This window comes from Bufo gargarizans, chromosome 8 (assembly GCF_014858855.1).
Source record: "Bufo gargarizans isolate SCDJY-AF-19 chromosome 8, ASM1485885v1, whole genome shotgun sequence".
NCBI classification, from domain to species: Eukaryota; Metazoa; Chordata; class Amphibia; order Anura; family Bufonidae; genus Bufo; species Bufo gargarizans.
The window spans coordinates 8,920,154-8,942,507 of NC_058087.1; the positions used below are offsets into that span (position 1 = coordinate 8,920,154).

General features: G+C 39.5%; 1 protein-coding gene across 1 annotated transcript in view; it reads right to left on the reverse strand.

The window, feature by feature from the left end:
• LRP1B (LDL receptor related protein 1B) overlaps positions 1 to 22,354 on the reverse strand; it is a 1,294,122-nt gene that overhangs the window by 571,649 nt on the left and 700,119 nt on the right. Inside the window, 3 exon segments of the mRNA XM_044303104.1 lie at positions 8,351 to 8,548; positions 12,660 to 12,905; positions 17,911 to 18,111. Of these exon segments, the coding sequence (XP_044159039.1) occupies positions 8,351 to 8,548; positions 12,660 to 12,905; positions 17,911 to 18,111 (645 nt within the window).

Below are 22,354 nucleotides of genomic sequence, written 5' to 3' on the forward strand. Positions count from 1 at the left end.
AAAATGAACCAGGCATGGATCCCACAGGACCTGTCCGTCCCTTGTCCAGATTAGACATTAACTACCTCCCCATAACCATATATTATTGGACTCCAGGGCACTTCCTCATTCAATCCTATTTTTATTTTCATTTTACCATTATATTGCGATGCTACCCAAAGTTGAATGAACCTCTCCTCTGCCTGTGTGCTAGGCCTAAATATATGCCAATGGACTGTTGCAGTGGTGGCTGACATGAAGCCTGATTCTCTGCTATGACATGCAGACTAATTCTCTGCTGACATGAAGCCAGATTGTCTGTTACGGGACCTCTCTCCTCTGCCTGGGTGCTGGGCCTAAATTTATGACAATGGACTGTTGCAGTGGTGGCTGACGTGAAGCCTGATTCTCTGCTATGACATGCAGACTGATTCTCTGCTGTCATGAAGCCAGATTGTCTGTTACGGGACCTTTCTCCTCTACCTGGGTTCTGGGCCTAAATTTATGAAAATTGACTCTTACAGTGGTGGGTGACGTGAAGCCTGATTCTCTGCTATGATATGAAGACTGATTCTCTGCTGACATGAAGCCAGATTGTCTGTTACGGGACCTTTCTCCTCTGCCTGGGTTCTGGGCCTAAATTTATGAAAATTGACTCTTACAGTGGTGGGTGACGTGAAGCCTGATTCTCTGCTATGATATGAAGACTGATTCTCTGCTGACATGAAGCCAGATTGTCTGTTACGGGACCTTTCTCCTCTGCCTGGGTTCTGGGCCTAAATTTATGAAAATTGACTCTTACAGTGGTGGGTGACGTGAAGCCTGATTCTCTGCTATGATATGAAGACTGATTCTCTGCTGACATGAAGCCAGATTGTCTGTTACGGGACCTTTCTCCTCTGCCTGGGTTCTGGGCCTAAATTTATGAAAATTGACTCTTACAGTGGTGGGTGACGTGAAGCCTGATTCTCTGCTATGATATGAAGACTGATTCTCTGCTGACATGAAGCCAGATTCTCTGTTACGGGACCTCTCTCCTCTGCCTGGGTGCTGGGCCTAAATTTATGACAATGGACTGTTGCAGTGGTGGCTGACGTGAAGCCTGATTCTCTGCTATGACATGCAGACTGATTCTCTGCTGACATGAAGCCAGATTCTCTGTTACGGGACCTCTCTCCTCTGCCTGTGTGTGTGCTGGGCCTAAATATATGCCAATGGACTGTTGCAGTGGTGGCTGACGTGAAGCCTCATTCTCTGCTATGACATGCAGACTAATTCTCTGCTGACATGAAGACAGATTCTCTGTTACGGGACCTCTCTCCTCTGCCTGGGTGCCGGGGCCTAAATATCTGAGAATGGACTGTTCCAGTGGTGGGTGACGGGAAGCCAGATTCTCTGCTATGGAACCTCTCTCCAATTGATTTTGGTTAATTTTTATTTATTTAATTTTTATTTTAATTCATTTCCCTATCCACATTTGTTTGCAGGGGATTTACCTACATGTTGCTGCCTTTTGCAGCCCTCTAGCTCTTTCCTGGGCTGTTTTACAGCCTTTTTAGTGCCGAAAAGTTCGGGTCCCCATTGACTTCAATGGGGTTCGGGTTCGGGACGAAGTTCGGATCGGGTTCGGATCCCGAACCCGAACATTTCCGGGATGTTCGGCCGAACTTCTCGAACCCGAACATCCAGGTGTTCGCTCAACTCTAGTGGTGTCCTCTATGTATTGTGTTATCTGTATCTCTATGTATATTGTCCATTGCTTTGTCATCTCTATGTTATCAGTAAACTATTTTTATATATAAGTATCTGCGAGGGTTGTGTGTTGTTCCTGGGGAATATGAAGGACTGGAAGAGGTGTAATTATACACAGGATATTCGGGTTGTATGGGAAACAAAGGCAATTTGCTAGGAATAGAATAGAAGGGATGGAAAACGGAGATATACATAAATCTCCATTTTCCAAGAAGCAAAAATCCCCTCTTCACCAGCATTCCCTTGTTCAGGTCCCTTGCCGCCAGATCCAGGTTCGCTTGTGGGACCGTGCGGAAAAATCAACGCGGCCTCCCTGCCTACCCCCTCCAGGTACCTATCCCCAGGGGTGAGACCCGTGCACTTACCAGTGGAAACCTGTTGCTGGTCAGGTATAAGGACAAGAAGGATGTCCTTATGCTGTCCACAATCCATGGTGACAGCACCACCCCAGTCTCTGTGCGAGATACCACGGCAACGGTCCTCAAGCCCGATTGTATCGTCGACTACAATCGGTATATGGGAGGAGTTGATCTCTCTGATCAAGTCCTCAAGCCATATAACGCCATGCGCAAAACCCGGGCATGGTACAAAAAAGTTGCAGTCTACTTGGTGCAGGTTGCCATGTACAACTCTTTTGTACTATCCCGAAGCGCTGGCAGCACAGGGACATTCCTCCAGTTCTATGAGGCAGTCCTCAAGGCCCTGATATTTTCGGACCGGGAAAGAGCAGGCCGGAGTACCTCGGGAATTGGAGGTGCCCGGATCGTCCCTGGCCAACACTTTCCAGGTGTGGTCCCCCATACTGGAAAGAAGGGACGAACCCAAAAAAAGTGCAGAGTGTGTCGTAGGAGGGGGATACGGAAGGACACCACCACTCAGTGCGACACGTGCCCCGATCATCCAGGCCTCTGCGTTATCGATTGCTTCAGGGAGTATCACACTTCCATGGAGTACTAAATTTTTATAATCCCCAACAGTCCACTAGAGAACATAAAAAACTATGGCTCTCAGCCTTTGGAGACACGAAAACAATATTTTTTTCCCCAAAAAATATTAGTTTTAGTGCAGGCATCCTCAAACTGCGGCCCTCCAGATGTTGTAAAACTATAACTCCCCGCATGCCCAGAAAAACCTACAGCCATCAGCAGGGCATGGTGGGAATTGTAGTTTTACAACATCTGGTGGGCCGCAGTTTTAGGATGCCTGCTTAGTGTCTCCAAAGTCTGAGAGCCATACATATTGGGCATCGTCGCGTGCGTAAAAGTCGTCGCTATAAAAATAACTTTTGAACAAACGCCTCGGATGAACGGTGTTAAAAATATAAAAAAACGGTGCCAAAGCAACAATTTTTGGGCAAAATTTCCATTTGAATCCTTTTTGCCGGTAATAAAGCAAGGGTTAACAGCCAAACAAAACTCAATATTTATTGCCCCGATTCTGTAGTTTGCAGAAAACCCCATATGTGGTCGTAAATGGCTATATAGCCGCACGGCAGGGCATAGAACGAAGGGAACTCCATACGGTTTCTGGAAGGCAGATTTTGATGGACAGTTTTTTTTTTTTGACACCATGTCCCATTAGAAGCCCCCCCTGATGTAGCCTAGACTAGAAACTCCCAAAAAGTAACCCCATCTAAGAAACTACACCCCTCAAGGTATTCAAAAGTTACTTTACAAACTATGTTAACCCTTTAGGTGTTCCACAAAACTAAATAGCGAATGTAGAAACAATTTTAGAATTAAATTTTTTTGTTACAATGCCTCAAAAAAGAGTAATATAGATCAACCAAAAATCATATTTACCCCTAAAATAGTCCAAAAACAACAACCCCCTTATCCCGTAGTTTCCTAGATGGGGTCGCTTTTATGGAGTTTCTACTCTAGGGGTGCATCAGGGGGCTTGAAAGGGTACATGGTGTAAATAAACCAGTCCAGCAAAATCAGCCTTCCAAAAACCATATGACGTTCCCCTTCTTCTATGTCCTGCCGTTCGGCCAAACAGTAGTTTACGACCACATATGGGGTGTTTCTGCAATTTATGTAAAAAAATGAACTTTTTTGACCCAATTTTAGCAGTGTCATGAAGTACAATATGTGACGAAAAAACAATCTCAGAACGGCCTGGGTAAGTCAAAGCGTTTTAAAGTTATGAGCACTTAAAGTGACACTGGTCAGATTTGCAAAAAATTGCCAAGTCCTTAAGGTGAAATAGGGCTGAGTCCTTAAGGGGTTAAAGAGTTTGTTCTGGATATCTTTTTTAAATTACCCTTCCCAGCAATACCTATGAATAGATCTACACCAACTTCCTGACTGCTCTTACTCTGTGGCTCCTAGGCTTCCGATCCAACTTCCAATCCCCACCTGTCCATTTCTGCACAAACAGGGTCATGTCCGCAGCTGTAGCCAATAACCTGCCACCTTAGTGGTTATGTGAACCCAAGCGGCACATCACTGCTGGATCGCATGCCATTTGGGTGCACGTCACCGTTGAGGCCAGTCACTAGCTGGAACAGCGCACGTGACTCCATACATGTGGAAGTTGACAGATGGGGACATAAAGTGCCATGAAGACAGCCTATGAGCCACAGAGTTAGAACAGAGCGGCAGGGAGCAAGTAAACATATATATAAAAAACAAATCTGGACAACCCTCCATAAGCTCCCTCTAGTGGTGGCAGTTAGAAATTTGTCTTTTAAATTTGTCTATGCTAAGGTTTTGAAGCTCTGTAGTTGAACAAATTAGCTCCAAATAGATTAGTACAGAAATGTAAACCTAGAAAAGATGAAGTGTTAAAAAGAGGAAACCTTACTAAGCAAAATAAGTTTAAACTGTTTGGTAAGGAAAACATGGCTGTTGGGCTCAGACTCAAAAATATACAGATGTAGCAGGGTTAGCACTCAAGTTCTTAACTCAATTTCTTAACTCATCGCGTTATCTTGAGACAAAAGCCATTGAAAAACAATCTAAGGTGTTTGCTTAATGCATTTAGAGTGTTACCTCTACTACATCCGTAATTCAGAAAAGTGGAACACACTTTGACTAAGAAGAGCAAGACTGTATATGTGCAAGTAACTTTTAGCCGGATAGGATTATAAGTAGTGGCCGGGTTTCTTTAAATCTAAAGACTTCACAGACTTTTAAGCTCTGCTTTATGTGGAATACGGCAATGTGTATTGCCATTAGTTAACCTGAGATATTTATCTTTGAAGAAATGGAAATGGAATTAACAAGAAAAATACATGTTATTTCCAATCAAAATTAGAAAAATTATGTGCATGAAAGATAATTTGCACTTTAAAAGACAAAAAATAATTGAGTTGTGTTTTGAAGTGCTAAATTCATATTTGAGGCTTAATTCTAATTTTAACAAGATTTTACTATGTAAATATTCAAAATATATTGAGCAACTTTTCAAGGGCCTTTCTGGATCATGTCAGGCAGTTGCATCAAAAGCTACAGAGGCCTGTTGGGTATCTGCTCAGACTGGAGACCATAACCCCACCCTCTCAAAATTAGAAGTCCAGACACCCAACCTCAGCTGAAATCAGCAGCTTTTGAAGGGCATAATAGTTTTGCAGCCAACCAGGGGTATTACTAAAAAAGGATGGGCCCCATGGCACATTTTTAACCATCTCCCCAAATGACAACTTTTCCACAACCTACCCATCCGCTAGTCAAGACCACCCAAGTCACTCAGGCCCTTTACTGTCATTTCAAGCCTGAGTCCAGCTGCTGTGCTGCTGTGTTTATTGGCCATTACGGCCTTGCCTACCAGTACTTACACACAGCAGGCAGTGCATATCTTCCAACTTTTGAAAAGCCCAAGGAGGGAGAACTATTTTCTTTTTTGCACTCTCACACCTCTAACTCTGCCTGGAGTTTATTTATACACTCAATCTACCTTTGAGCCCCCACATAGTATTTATACCCCTTCAGTGCTCCACACATTAGTTATTCCACCTTAGTGCCCCCTTCACAGTAGAATGCTCCCTTAGTGCCCCCTTTACAGCAGAGATACCCCATTAGTGTCCAAACACAATAGAATGCCCCCCCGAATGTCCCCTTCAAAGTAATGATGCCCATTAGTGCCTCCACACGGTATAATGCATTCTCAATGCTCTCACACAGTAGTTATTTCCCCTAGCGTTACGACAATAGAATTCCCCCTTAGTGCCTTAACACAATAAAATGTCCGCTTAGTGCCCAAATACAGTAGATATGCCCACTTAGTGCACCCTAACAGTATTGCTGTCCCGTTAGTGCCCCGTTACATTAGTGCTGCCCCCTAAATGCCTCCTTACAGTAGCACTTCCCCCTTCATTCCCCTTTATAGTAGTGCTTGTCCTTTTAGTGCTTTACTGACAATATCAAAGACCCTGTAGTTCCCCTGATTAACGAAACACATCAAGCTCTCCCCAGCAGCAGGCACAATGCAGCACGGTCATTGCACCTGCTGAGCTCAGCAGGAGCACACACTGGCAAGGGGATGATCCCTGGCCTGTGCTCTCTCCTACTCAGCCCAGCCAGTGCAATGATGTCACTACAACACTCCTGCTGGGGAGAGTACAGGCTTCCTGCTTCCTGCTTCACCATTGCATTCAGCTGCATCTGCAACATGAGAGATTGAAAAGTGCTTGACGATATCTTGTAATGAGCTGCTGCTGTCCACCAACAGGGAAGACAGAAGTGCTACAGGTACTGTGAGTAAAAAGAGAAAAAGGTGTACATTAAAATGCAAAGCATTATGTATTTGTTTTTTTAAGTTGACACAGTTAAAATAACAACATATTTCCAGATATTTTTATTTTATTAAATCTGTGAATAACCTTTTTAGAGAAGAATATTTCCAAATGATCTTTATTGTTTTCATTTAAAATCAGTGCACACATTGGTTGCAAAGGTGATCATAGTTTTTAATTCATCATTATTTTAATGGTTAATTCAGCAGCTCTCTCTGCCTTTATTATAGCAGCAAATCAAAGCACAGTCTGAAGCAGCTGAATCCTGCTTAGTCTTTCAAATGCAATAAATCCTTGTCTGTCCAATCAAGGAAACTCCATCAAGCTCATTATCTCACCCAAATTAAACAGCGAGATAGTGTTGATCGAGCACCAAAGTGATCAGGTAGAACACTTTGCGATGCTCGGGTGTTCTACTGCTCACCCGAGCACAATGGAAGTCCATGCTCTGAAGAGGGGAGGGTGTCGGGACTCTAGTTCGACTTAGGAGTCCCTGCTCTGACTCCATATATAGCTATGTCCATATATGGAGTCAGTGCTTAGGGACACCCAGTGTATTTAAATCTAATTTAGCCTGTAGACTTCTACTGTACTGTGCTTCTACTGAGATCTATACAGTAAGAGTCTCATATTTTACTGTTTTGTGACTGGTTATGCAGCTATATAGTGTAGTGGTTAAAGTTCTGGGCTGTAATGTAGACACTGAGCTGTGAGTTAAAATCCTGTCACAAACTATTTCAGAAATAGAGGTGAAACGTAATATATATATATATATATATATATATATATATATATATATATATTTTAGCCATAATATATTCACACATATTGTTATATATTTAGAATATATAATATATTATAATATATGTAAATATATTATGGCTAAAACATCTGTAGTAGTTTCCCACATATTATGCATTCATATATATCAGAAGTATGAATAAATATATATATATATATCCATGAAAAATCAACGCAGCACTCTTTTTGTAAAAAAAAAAAAAAAAACTGTCTTTATTCACACATGTGACACAAAATAGGCTATATATTTAGCAATTACGGTACACATTTATTTTGGGCCATACTTTTTTACAATTACAATAAAAATAAAAATAAATATATAAATCCAATTTAACCTCTATTTTAGAAAAAGTTTGTGACAGGATTTGAACTCATAGCTTCTGGATTATAGCCCAGAATTTTAACCACAAAACTATATAGATGCATAGCCAATCTCTATACTTCTGTACTGTACTTCTACTGAGACCTATACAGTAGAAGTCTCTCTTTTTTTTTCTATTCAAGAGATCAGCTATGCAGCTATATAGTGTAGTGGTTAAAGTTCTAGGCTGTGATGCAGAAGCTGTAAGTTTAAATCCTGTCACAAACTTTTTCAGAAATAGAGGCTAAACTTAATTTAAACATACCGTATTTTTCGCTTTATAAGACGCACTTTTTCCCCCCAAAAAGTGGGGGGAAAATGGCTGTGTGTCTTATAAAGCGGATACTTCGCTGGCTGCTATGCTGCACAGTGCGGCCAGCAAAGTATCAGTGTGGAGGGAGGAGGCATACATTTATAGATAATATAATAATACTCTTTAATCTAAGTGGATTGTTGACAAGAATACTATCATACTATCATTATACTAAGAATACTATCATTACTATCATTATATATGATGTCTATATATTGTATATTAAAATGCTCTATATTATTTTCTTGGTTATGACCCTTACGAACAATTCAATATGAAACCCTCAAACATAACATCCTCATTCATCACTTCAGTCAATAAATAGCAGTAAAGACATCAATGGACATTAATGATCTTCCATTCGTTTTGATGCTATAGAATTATAACATCCCCCATTCACACTTACCTGATGTCTCTGACAATCGACCTCTGTATATTTTATCCTCCACAACATCGGTCCAGTAAAGCAAACTCTGATTAAAATGGAAGTCCAATGCAATAGTGTTCCTTAAACCAGGCACTAATAGGCTGTAATCCCTTTTATGAAGGTCAATCCGTCTTATCTCATGACGGATTGAAAAAATGATGAAAGCTTCAAATGTATCTGAAATGAAATTAAGCACATTATTAGTAATAAGATAATTATGACTGGATATAATGACTATGAAGATGGAAATGGTAATTTGAAGGCTGGTTGCATATAACGATTACAGATGTGGGTCACAGCAAACTATATAACGGGAATACATCGTTTCTGGGATACATTAGTAAAATATTTCAATTTTAATGCAATGAATAATGAATGGGTTGAGTTGGTGGCTAGGTTTTCCTTCAATACCTTGACCGAGACAGAGTGGCTCATTGGCTCCTGCTCTGGTACTAAGTATTTGGGGGTAAACAGCTATAAGGGGTGTAGAGGCACCAGCCACACCTGCATTCTAAAGCCCACAAATGTCCAATGGTCACTCTTCCACATAAAATTACAGAAGTATTATAAAATGTACCTGATCCTTTCACACTACTTGGCTACCACAAAGTGGATGGAGTCTTCTACTTCCTTCTTTTTTATTTTATTTTAAAGAAGAATAAAAAACTAGAGAGGTGGAAACAGAAAACTAATTGCACCACTGGAGTATTGTAATGGACTGATTTCCCTATTTCATAATTGCATTTTCCCATATAGGACAATAGTGAAATAATGATGTTTACTTCAGATTACATTGTCTCCTATGGAGGAACTATAACTCGTTAATTGGAAACTCACCCTTTGATTTACTCATATCTAGCTAGAAAATGTGCTCTTTCGATTATTTGCTCCACGGGGACTGAAGCTGTCCACTTTTGGAGCATAGCCTTTTGAATCCTTGAAAAATATACATTCTCTGAATAATAACTGTAATGCAATTTGTCGTCAATGTTGTGAAGTGGTAAGATGACTCAGAAGCTGGTTGGAAGGAACACTGGCTTGACTGCCCTTTCTACACTCTAGTTGATTATAATGGGTGGATCTCTTTCACTTGACATAACACAAGCAGAAGGATCTTGCCACACAGGAATGTATCGTCTTTAAACATAAATTATTATTGTGTACAAAGGTTGGAGACTTAAATGGGTCTTCTGGCATAGCACAATCATGAATGACAGACAGAAGCATGTGTAAAAAAAAAATGAATAAAAAAAGTCATCTTATGAGACTCCCTCGATTTCAATGCCATGGCTAAAAAGTGTTAATGTCCCATTCTTGATCATGAGACTGCTGAAACCAATCTCAAGCCTCAGAGGCCACATGGCACATCTCTTCTGAACCTCCTTTGTTTTCTTAAGGGATAGGCTGCTTCCAGAACAGTGTTTGGCAGCAGCTTATCCCCACTCTCCCCATTGATATGCCTACATGTTTACGATAAAGCTATAGCAAATAGCTATTCTTTTCTATATAGGTTTTTATTGACCAATGGGTCTGACATACAAATTCAGAAAATGTTCTATTGATAAAAATGAACACATTTGTAAAAACATTAGCCACAACCATGATCATCCCCAAATAATGTATTAATGGTCATTGGTGTTGTCAATGTTACATAGAGAAGAAAGGGCTCTGATTGGGCCCCCTTTTAATGTTGACTCATGCCACCACATACTTTCCACCATGTCATTATAGGTATTGTTATATCTTTCAACCACAATGTGCTATCATTGACACAATTCCTCTCTCCCTTCATTGCTAACATTTCAGGGGCTACTGGGAAGGAAACTGTGTGCAGGTTCTCAATCTAATAGAGAAGAGATCAAGCCAACCTAGGGTGGACCTTCTATCTCAAAGGCTCTTTAGCAGTGATTGCCAGTTCGCAGTAATCGCCGACGAACACATGCGATCTGCCATCTTCACTCCCAAGTCTGGCGATGCAGAGGTAAGTCCTTACCTGTGCCTGCGCCGCGAGCCGCTCTGAAACACATGCGGTCACCAGGAGCAGGCAGTTCCGAGAACAGCCCGATGAAGGCGAACACTGCAAACTGGCCATCACTGCTCTTTAGCAGCTGCAAGATGACTCCATGGTACATACACCCTTGGGTCAATGTTTAGAATTTTTTTGAATCTGGCCTTTCCTTAGTCTTTGCTATTATTATATTGCTTTCCTTAGTCTAGCCAGGCAGAGGTACGAGTACTATGGATGCTCCAATCATGTAGGCTCTCATATTCCAATAAACTCGCAATGTAAAGATATTAGATTTTAACTGTGATAGTGCTGCACCTATGAAAAGTTTCATATCCTAGCTTTAGGTTTAACATGCACTGTGTTGTGCTGCATTTAAATGCAGCACAACACAGTATTGCTATGATATGGCATAACTTCATGACCGAAGAAGGTCCAAAAGCTGGGACACCACAATCCTGAGAATGAATAGCACCTTTTAAGTTTCCCCTGCCATGCATATAGCTGTGCAGACAATTACAGCATTGCCCCATTCCATTTAATGGATCCGGATGCAGTTCCCTGTACATAGACATTACTTTATATGAGTCCAACACTCCTTTAGCCATGTGGTTTGTCTCAAGAATTTTTCCTTAGAAAGAAGACAAGCCATTTACATCCAATGCATATTCATAAAACCTACCAATTTTGACAGGACTAGACAACTATCTAATATGTATAGGGGCTTTCCTACTCTCTCCTGATGGCAGATGGCAGGAGAGGCAGAGATTGAGCTTTTGGATTCCAGCTGTCTGATCCTTTGGGGGAAATTGATCTCTTTCAGGACTCGCACATGATTGGGCAAGCTGAGAAGGCAGATTAATGATGGGGTCAGATCGACCTGCCTGACGAACAACTATTGTGCAAAGCCATCTTGGTGATATAATGGTAATAGAATTGATTTTACATGTTAGGGAATAAAGATGCATTTTGGAGACTGAGCAGGAAATAGGGGAAATTTTAAAATATTTTCTTAACTCTGATGACATACTGGCATACTAAAAGCAAAAAGGTCCAGATCTCCTCCCTCATCTCCATATACCACCCGACTCGTGCTCTCTGTTCTGTTAGCGACCTAAGATTAATAACCTCCATAATTCTTACCTCTCACTCCCGTCTTCAAGACTTTTCCCGAGTTGCACCTACTCTCTGGAATACTCTGCCCCAGAATACTAGGTCAATTCACAACTTCTCCACCTTCAAACATGCCTTAAAAATACATCTTTTCAGGCAGGCTTATCAAGCTACCTAAACTGACTATTCCCCGACTAAACCTCTTCCACACCAACTCCTCTGGCCTGAACTCGATCCTCTAGTAGTCCCAAACCTAAAGCAGATCGGCCGGCACCGCTCCTGTCAGTTCAATAATGGCTCAAATCCAGCTTATCTTAATCAACTACCCTATGTGTCACCCCTAATTCCTCATAGATTGTAAGCTCTTGTGAGCAGGGCCCTGACTCCTAGTGTTTCAGTTGCATATTAGCCAGTTAGTTTTGCTTTGTACATGAAACCTATGAATTTGTAAAGCGATGCAGAATATTGTGACGCTATATAAATACATTTTATTATTATTCTATTATTTACTAATCCTATAAATAAGGTGAATTTAGCTGCACCAGATTTATCATAGGGGCTCAGGCTGGATGATAGATATAGAGCAGCGAAATACATTTTTATCTAACTCTGGAGATTTGTTTGAATCGACCATGAGATTTCGGTTTGGGCACAAATCCATTCTACTTGAATTGAAAGTGCTTTAAATGCCTAGAAAAGTAATCTCTCTCAGGGAGTCAAAATGGCACATTTTAGGTCCTCTTCCTTCTTTTTTTGCGAAGCACCATTCCATTCCTCCCACTAAACCCCCTTTCAAGCAGGTCAGAAAAAAGTGTTGAAACCCAAGTTGCTCCAAATTGTGCAAATTTTCTCCAATTTTTAAACAGATTTTAGGCACAGACACATTCTTAAATCTTGGCTGATGTCTGCACAACCATAGTTGTCTATAATGACATTTATCCATTGCCTACAAGTTCCATTTACTGCATAGAGGTCTCACTGATATCCCAAATAGTCTTGAAAAAAAATACATTGTATATTTTGTTGATTTTTTTTCTGTACAGACTCGACAAAGTATATTTCAAAGATGTCTGTAAAATGGTCGACACTATGTAGCCATTGCCTAAATGTTTATGTAAATATAAATAGGACATGCTTGAGCCGAAGGGTTGCAACCTGTATGTTACTTACCAACATTGCTACATGTTTCTCCATCAGGATTCAATGTCCAGCCGTCGTAGCATGAACATTTGACCATATTTTTGTGTTGCTCACACACTTGACTGCATCTTAGATGCTTTGTGCAATAATCCACAATGTTGCAGGTCTTGTTATCCACACTCAGATACATTCCCTGTGGGCACGAGCAAACAATTCCTCTTCCCGGAGCGACGCTGCACTGGTGACTGCAGCCACCATTGTTCAAATAACATTCATCTGAAAGAAATATAAAATAGATAAAATATATTCAATATATATATATATATATATATATATTTACAAAAACAAGACATGGTGTCTAAAGGTAAGCGAACAACAAATAAAGTTGTGTATTCTCCTAACCATAAGTTTTAAAGTGAATTCCAACATTTGGATATAATTTTGTTTATTTATTTTTTATATGTACCGGTCACTTTATTAATATATCTTTATATAGGTCAGAATTTCAAAGATTCTTTGCGTAAACATAGAAGGACCTGCTTCATCTATTCCTATTACTCTATACTATGCATTACTTTATTATTCCTGCTAGAAGTTATGAGTGATTTGCAATCAGTTTGCTATGAAGGTCTTAATAAATTACCCCCTATATCTCTTACAGTCTTAAAAGATACCTGAGAAAGAGATCTGAGTAGTCTCGAAAGCTTGCAATTGTGTCATCTTTTCAGTTAGCCATTAAAAGGCATCAACCACTGAGGAATTTTTTCACCATACTTCTGTATGCCTGACACTTTGACATAGCTAAAATTTTTGTGAACCAGGCCATTCTGATGTCTTGGCACACTATCGCTGACATCTGACAAAATAAATAGATGTTTGATTGCTTTGACAATCAAACAAATTACTTGGCAGTCTTGCTTTTGTGAAAGTTTAGTATGGCCACCTTTTTTCTCTTCAACTCAGAATTACATTAAAGAAATGAGTTAGATCTCCTTATAAAAAGTCCATAGTATAATAGAGCTCTAGTCTGGTCATTCGTTGAAGATTAGGCTTCATTGGGTCATGAAACCACTTGCCGGTATTCATTGACTATCATGGTATTCTCAAAAGACCAACTAAAATAATAATTGATAAAAATATTTATCTGCTTCGTCATTAATGAAATTCCATGTCCATAAAGAAGAACTTCAGAAAATACCAAAGTAAAGTAACTCTGAATATGCCTATTGTATGTTTCAAAAAGCGGGCAAACAGATGTGTGATATGTAGTGAACTCTACTAAATTAAAAGGGTAGAGTAGTTAGATACTGAAGACCGATCTTTAGATTAGACCATCAATATCAGATCGGGTGCGGTCTGACACCTGGCACCCCCACTGATTAGCTGTTTCGTGTAGCCACTAGTGCTGGAAACTATACACAGTGGACAAAGCCAGAAGCACAAGGTTTTGTTCACTAAGTAGAGGCCATGCCAGGATGCTACAGATCAGCTCCCATCAGCACCAGCTTTCCATCCACTGTATAGTTTCTGGCACAGGCAGATACTGTACCTGGAAATATTAATTCGTAAGGATCCTGGGTGTTTGACCCCCACCAGTCTGTTAATGTTGACCTATCCTGAGGATAAGTCATCAATATCTAGGTCTCAGAAAATCCTTTTAAGACTAATGTGTTTTGATCTGGCTCCAAGATCTTTATCGGCCATCTCAACTCAAGGTAAATTTGTTTTTATATTGAAAAAAAAATCTTATTATAATGGTCCATGTATAAGGCATGCTCCATCTTCCATGAAACCATAGTATGATACTAAACCTTCACAAGTCTCACCAACTGTCATGTCTATGAGGACTAAATGCTATTAAAACTATCATCAGCTTCTCATTATTCTAACTTGAATGTTCTTTAGTGATCTGACAGGAAAAAATTGACAGTACCGGTGAAATAAAAAGCCTTTTTAACATGTCACTTATTTGGATTCAAAACTAGGACCTTGACGTGTTAAGAAAGAAAGACTGAGTGAAGAAGCATCAAGTGACTTTCAAGAAAATCAGGAAAGTTTTATGTTAAAAGGTTAGCTTTTCATGACAGTTTTTATTGCTAGTGACAGGCAGAATGAATGCAAAGTTAGAAAAAGCTTGTATTAAAGAGCATACAGGTTAGTGTAGGTGATTGGTAATTTCCAACTGGAGTTTTTGAGATTTACTCAGAACAAAATCACGCACTTAAGAGCTAAATAACTTGCAATTTCTAAAATGTTGTTAAGAGTTGATGGGTGGAGAAGGAGGGAGCATAAAGCTGTTCTACAAACTCTAACACTGGGATACTAAGGCTAGTTTCACATCTGGGCACAGCTCTCCAGCAGGCTGTTCCAAAAGAGAACAGCCTGCTGCCGCTATCCAGATCCGTTATGGCTGGATAGTGCCATCTGCCAACTGGACCCTATTGAATATAATGGGATCTAGCGCTCCCCAGCAAATATGCCAGGATTCGGGCTGACTAAAACTTTTGCATGCAACAGTTTTTGTCTGGTCAATTTCCGGCCTTCTTTGTTTCACAGCCTGCCAGACAGCTGGATAAATTGCTATAAAAAAAGCAGAAGTTCAAAACTTTGCATTCTATTTAGATTATTGGGGGCATCTCTTTTCTGCAGTTTTGTACCCATGAACAAATAATTTATTAATGACCAGTGCCCTATTGTGACTTGGTAGCTCATAAAACAACCACAAGTACTTGCTTTTTGCTTTAGTGTTTCTGTGTAAGAACCTTAGCATGAAGACCTGCCCTGTCATTATTTAGGCTAGTCAATAAGAATGAAGGCATTAGAAAAGTATTCTTCTCACCCGTCCAGAAGCATGTTTTTACATCATTCCAAAGAAGCAATTATGTCTTGCCTTATCTAATAGAGGAATGTAATATTTAATCAATGGAGAACCCCTGAACCCCTGGAATATCCAATTTTCTAAAAATAATGAGATAATTCTGCTGACTCTGTCCCAATATAGACAGCAAAGTTGAACAAAGAGCCACATAAACAGTCAATGTTAGCCTTCTACATGCACTAGTGCCAATGCTACTACTATATGCATAGTCACATAAAAATGTACATCAATTTAAAATAATGTTCATGTTAATTATTAATGTTATTATATTTTATTATAACCACATAAAGCCCCACAACAGTGGAGCTTTATCTACACAAAAAGGCTAAACTGTGGGTATCTCAATCCTATATCCTAGCAATAGTTTGAAGCTATGCATTCCTGCCATAGTTTTGGATCTTAGTCTGCCCCTTGACATATGTTCCAAAGATAAACATTTCAAAAGTATTTAGGACTTCTTCAAAGACACCTTGTGGGTTTTGAAGAACCTTTTAAGTGTTTTCTTCAAAAATATTTCATGATCACGGGCGCTTTAACTTCAATACCTTTTATGAAGACTTTGTAAAGACTTCTCTTTCATAATTTTTACGACATTCATTGTAAACTCAAATAAAAGGGTATCACATCAGCTTAGAGACTTAATATTAAAATTCCTATACAGTTTTTGTTGATGTACTCCATGCTAGTTTGCTATGAATGTTGTGTACAGTAGCAGCATCGAGCTCCAGTGGAGATCGACATCATCACTAGTGTTCATCAAGAATATTCTAATCACAAATTTTTATTGCGAATATCGGCACTTTGAGAATTCACATAGATGTAGAATATAGTGCTATATATTCGTAATTGTGACTATTCAAGATTTTTTTTTTTCATCAGTAACCTCCCTTCTCGCTTGTGGGCCAATGAGAAGGCTGCACTATCTTTGTCAGAGCTTAGAAACATCCCTAGCAACCAATAGGAAAGTTGCCTACCACTTACTATACAGGTCCTTCTCAAATAATTAGCATATTGTGATAAAGTTCATTATTTTCTGTAATGTACTGATAAACATTAGACTTTCATATATTTTAGATTCATTACACATCAACTGAAGTAGTTCAAGCCTTTTATTGTTTTAATATTGATGATTTTGGCATACAGCTCATGAAAACCCAAATTTCCTATCTCAAAAAAGTTAGCATATCATAAAAAGGTTCTCTAAACGAGCTATTAACCTAATCATCTGAATCAACTAATTAACTCTAAACACCTGCAAAAGATTCCTGAGGCTTTTAAAAACTCCCAGCCTGGTTCATTACTCAAAACCGCAATCATGGGTAAGACTGCCGACCTGACTGCTGTCCAGAAGGCCATCATTGACACCCTCAAGCAAGAGGGTAAGACACAGAAAGAGATTTCTAAAGGAATAGGCTGTTCCCAGAGTGCTGTATCAAGGCACCTCAGTGGGTTCTAGAATCTATATGCTGTGAATGAGAGACTCAAAGCTGAAACAAGCTTCAGATTCTTCTGGAGACAGTTTGGCATATCCACAGGACATACAGTACCATAAAATCAGATAGGTTCAATCTCTGGGCTCAATAGAAAGGGGGTCTCTTGACTATACATCTCTCTAGATATCAATGATTTCCTCACAAGATGAATCTGGAGCTCTTTGTCATCAAAATACTGTATATGGGGATGAGGGCTTTGAATATGACTAATGATGAGCAAACTTCTTGAAATTTGATTTAGTTGAATCACTCGGGTAATTGAATTATGTTGCACATAAATTGGAGCCAAATTGATAGTGTTCCAAATAACCTGAAAAGTTGTGGATAACATTCTGGGGTCTCCTTGGACTGTATGCAACTCATTTCAAGCTCTTAATTACTAAGCCAGCATTAGTAATATTAAAGTGGCATTGAACATATATGGCTATAAGTAAATGTATAGCTTATGATGGTAATAGTCCCTTTAAAAAAAAACTGCACTGTAGGATTTTTATGTTTTAAAAACATGGTCCTAAAAGTGATTGCTTTTTGGTGGGTAATGTCTGCCAATATGTATATACACATACACTACCTGAGGTCATGTGGTTCTCCTTCATCTTTTGTCCAAATAATCAAAAATTTGAATGTAGTTTTTGACCTGATTTTTTGGAAAATCAATGTTGAATTAAATTATTCTGGAATTGTTTCACTCATTTCTAAATATGACCTAAATGTGTTTTAAGATCATATATCTTTAGCTTCATATGCCTATTAGGTATCCACTTGAGAACTTCTGCCATAGCTGATACTAGTAAATGAGGTATCTTTTCTCAGAAAACTTATTAGTTGTATGCAAACATATTATTCTCTTCATAAATTACATCACACAATAATATAGTGTAGAATAATTGAATTCAAACTGAAAAAATACCACAAATTTCGCCTTCATCAGATCCATCGGGACAATCTCTTCTCCCATTGCACAACTTCTCAGGCTGCAGGCAGATGGAGGTATCGTTAGCACAGGGGTATTTGGGTGGTCCACACATATAACCTTCGCAATTATCCTCATCAGAGTGGTCGTCACAATCAATATCGCCATCACACACCCACGCATTGCTAATGCATCTCCCTTGGGAAACAGAAATAACAGAAATATCAGTAGGACTTTTCAGAATATTTGCATATTTGTATCTCTCAAAACTCTTTTATGAAAGCTTGTGCTTTGTATCCCAGTCTTAAGCATAGTTTATGGCTTTGTTCTGGTGATTTGTTTTTGATGGAAAATACTGTAGCTGTGGAAACTTTTTCTGTATGATGTTTTTTAAGTTAAAATATTCAAAATGAATAATACAAAATGTAAGCAGCATCACCGGTCGATGACCACAATAGATGCAGATATGGCTTTGTCAGTTCTTTGGGAAATTCTACCCATATGCTGCCTTCACCATTTATTGAAAATGTGCCCTTCCTTGTCTGATGTCTCCTCCTCAGAACCCTAATCCGGCTCCTAGGTCCTGTCCAACAGACAATCATAATCATAGCCCTCTCCCTCCCCGCCTCTTTTATAAGATTGTGATATTCCATTGTGGAATCCTTGCCACCCTTCCAATTCCCTGTTCTGTATGTGGCCTTGTCACTACAAATGCCCTTGCCCCCACCACCATAGCTACAAGTGCCTTTCATACTACTATCACCCCCACAGCTATGCATGGGGTCCTCTGCCTTCGTTTGAACCTCTTCCACATGGAATTCCAAATGCTGAAGCTGATGCTTTTCACACAACTCATCAACAGGGACAGAGATCATCTTAAGTAGTACACAGAGTTTTATTTCCTCTTCTTAGGAAACATGAAGGCCCCTACTAGGAGCGGGCAGGGAAGACGAAGATGATGCAACTGAAAGGATGTTTAGTGGCTGCAAGGAGAAGGAGAAGGAGGAATGCTGTGACACCTTGCTTCAAGGCAGAGATGACCTCCAAATCTTCCTGCTGTGACTAAGAGGAGGAGTCAACCATCCAATCTACAAACGTATCCTGTTTGTCCTAATGTGCTGTCTACCAAAAGTCAGAGAAAAGTGTGTAATAGTACTACTACTGGCTGAATGGCTGGTGATGTTACTGCTGTTTGCGCTACTACCCACATTCTGACTCTCGAATGACGAGGCATGAGTTTTTTGTTTTCTACTGTTCTGTTTACCATTTTGTGGTAAAATGCTTTTGCTACCTTGAAGTAATACATGTTCATTAACAGGGGTATACTAATGCAATTTTTGTACTAAAGTGCATTCACTAACATGGGTACAGTAATGCAGTTTTTGTAGTAAAATGCTTTTGCTGTAACTAAACAATATATGACAGTTATACCACAGTTTACTAACACAGTTTTACTAATGCAGTTTTTAGCCGTAAAAAGCATTCAACAACACCGGTAAAGTAATTCAGTTTTATTACTAGCATGGCTATAGTAATGTTTTCCGAGTAAAATGTGTTTACTAACATGGGTATAATAATGCAGTTTTTGCAGTAAACCGCTTTTGCTATAACACAGTATTTTGCAGTAATACAATGTGTTCACTGACATAGGTACACTAATGTCATTATTACAATAAAATTCATGTGCAGTTTTACTGTACAGGTGGATTTACATGCCCAAATAATCAGACAGATCATCGAGGATGAACATTCCTGCAAACACTCATTCCCGACATTCTGCTCGTCATGGGGTGAAACTGTCATTCATGCAGGCACCTAAATTATTGTTTCTGGATAGCAGATCATGCTGTCTAAACAGCAATCTGTGGCCTAGAAGCAATGTAGCTATAGTAATGCCCAACGCCCTCGCACTGTGGATGTGATTGCTGCATGTAAATGCTCCACTTAATGAGCAACCAACTATGGATTTAGATGTGCAGATGAGCATCAAGATAGTAGGGAAGAAAGCATTCCTTACCAACAATCTGCTGCTCATCTGCCCATCTAAAGTTTTTTACTGACCACTAAAAAAAACGTATTGGATAGCAGGGGTTGGGTTTTGACAGACACAGCCACACCACATGCTATCAGAACACAAGCTAAGAACAGAATAGTGTGTAATTGCCTTCTCAGCAGAAAGACTTGTCAGAATTCTTACCCTGATTGGCTCATCAGGCTGTTGGCCTCTGAGCCAATCAGGCCAAGACCTCCCTCCTCATAGGGCATGTTATTCTCTATCTTCTTCATTCTTGTACTTTTCCCTGCCAAATCTTACAGTAAAATAGCTCTGGGTGCCGTTTTTCTGTGATTCATCTGAATCAAATCTCCAAAACTTTGTTTTCATCTGGAAGGCAATTTATGTGAAATTCATAACAAATCTGATTTGCCAGAATCAATTTCCTCATCTCTGGATTGAACAATTAATTATAAAATGATTTTCAATCATGTAGATAAAATATCATACATAACTGGTTTACTGTAAAAAAAATATATATATTTTTGAAAACCACCACAAAGAGAGCATATAATCAATGAGCTTTGGAGTACATTTATAAATCTCGTCTAAGATTTAAACAGTGTAAACTTCAACTATTCAATCTAAAAATGCACCAGATTTATCAGAGAGGCTAATACTGGATGATAAATCTGCTGCACCTTTACATTTTCTAGTCTATATATTTTTTTGAATTCTAAAGACACTTTGGTTCACAATGTTGCATCTTTAGACCACATCTATTTCTGATAAGCCATATCCCCTTACTGCTAAGCCTTGCCCACTTTCCCAGAAGGATTAAAAACATCTCTTTGGTTAAAGACACTTTGTAAATGTGGCAAAAGGTGTAAGCACCAGAATTCTGGTTCATTTTCATTAATAAATCCGCCTTAGTATGTAATAAAAAAATTGTTATGATCGTAACTACTGAGTCTTTTTTTTTTTATATCCCTTTTATTTTCACTACACTTTTTTCCTATATTGTCGGCCTAGCAATTGACAAAACTTGATTCTTGTTGACATATGTTTCATTTCTAATATCAATCATTGCACATCTTCCGGAAAAAAATTAAAAAATTCAATTGTCTTGTCCTAGAAGTATCACTTTAGAATTACAAATTGTTTTATTATGTAAAAAAGATGCTATTTTATCCCACAAAGCAATTCAGCGAAGTAAATCAGCTTAATTAAATACATTTTACTTCCCAGCAACTAAGGAAGAAAATTGAAATATGATTTTCTTTCCCTTGACTTCGCTGGTAAGATATGCAAAGTAAACTAGAAATGTTGAAGTAAGAAAAGTTAATATTCAATTGTTCTACTTTGGAAACTTCATTTTACTTTATTAGTATTTTTATTTATTTGCTTAGTGTGACACAGCATAGGGAGTTGTATGGGGAGGCAGGTATTTTCCTCCCAGTGTTTGCTGCTGGACTGATTAGCGGCCAGGTGGGGTCAAGCACCGGACTGGACTAATGTGCCGGTCCGGGTTTTAACAACACCTAGCTGCCTTCAAAAGATAGCTGGGTTCAGCAGAAAGGATCTCTGTATTGGGATCTGAGGCTTGTGCTGGGCTTGGAGTTCTGAGACCAGTGTGAGGGGAAACAGGCTGTCTAAAGTCTGTTCATAGACTCTTTGAGGCAGAACTGCCAGCTGGGTGTAAACTAACATCAAAACCAAAAGGTGACTTTTTGTGTTGAATGTGACTTTTTGTTTATTATGAACATGCCAAGAGTGGTAATAAACACTGAACTGTTTGATTTAATAACTGGTTGGTGCCTCTATACTGCATCTTCTTATCCAGTCTACCAGAGCAAACCTTCACAGTTGTTAGAGGATGCGTGCAATCGCAGTGAGGCTTGCATAAAAGCCAAAATATTATGTTTTTTTTTTTTTTTCTCTGGGCACGGATGTATGTCCTGAATTAAACCAGCTAAACTTAAACCTGTTACTCGACAAAATGGAAGCTGTAATGAAGGCCCTTTTAGAGGCTAACCTGCAACAGCGGGAGGCTAATAAGCAGCAGCAAGAAACAAACCAGCTGCTGCTGCAACACGTGAGGACTCTACAGATTGCAGCAGCATCCCAGAGCATTCACGATGCCCGGAAAGAGGTTCTTACAGTGATCCCCAAGATGGCACCCATGGATGACGTCAAAACCTACCTGGCGGTATTTGAGAAAGTGGCCGTGAGGGAGAATCTACCTCGAGATCAGTGGGCTGAGGTCGTCACTCAGTTCCTGGCATCCGAGTCCCAGCAGGTATATTTCGACTTACCAGACGAGCAAGCGGCCGATTACTAGAAAGTCAAGGGTGAGATCCTGTCGAGGCTGGGGGTGAATGTGTTGGTCAGGGCCCAGAGGGTGCACCAGTGAGAGTTTAACCCAGCTGAGCCCTTGAGACCCAAGTG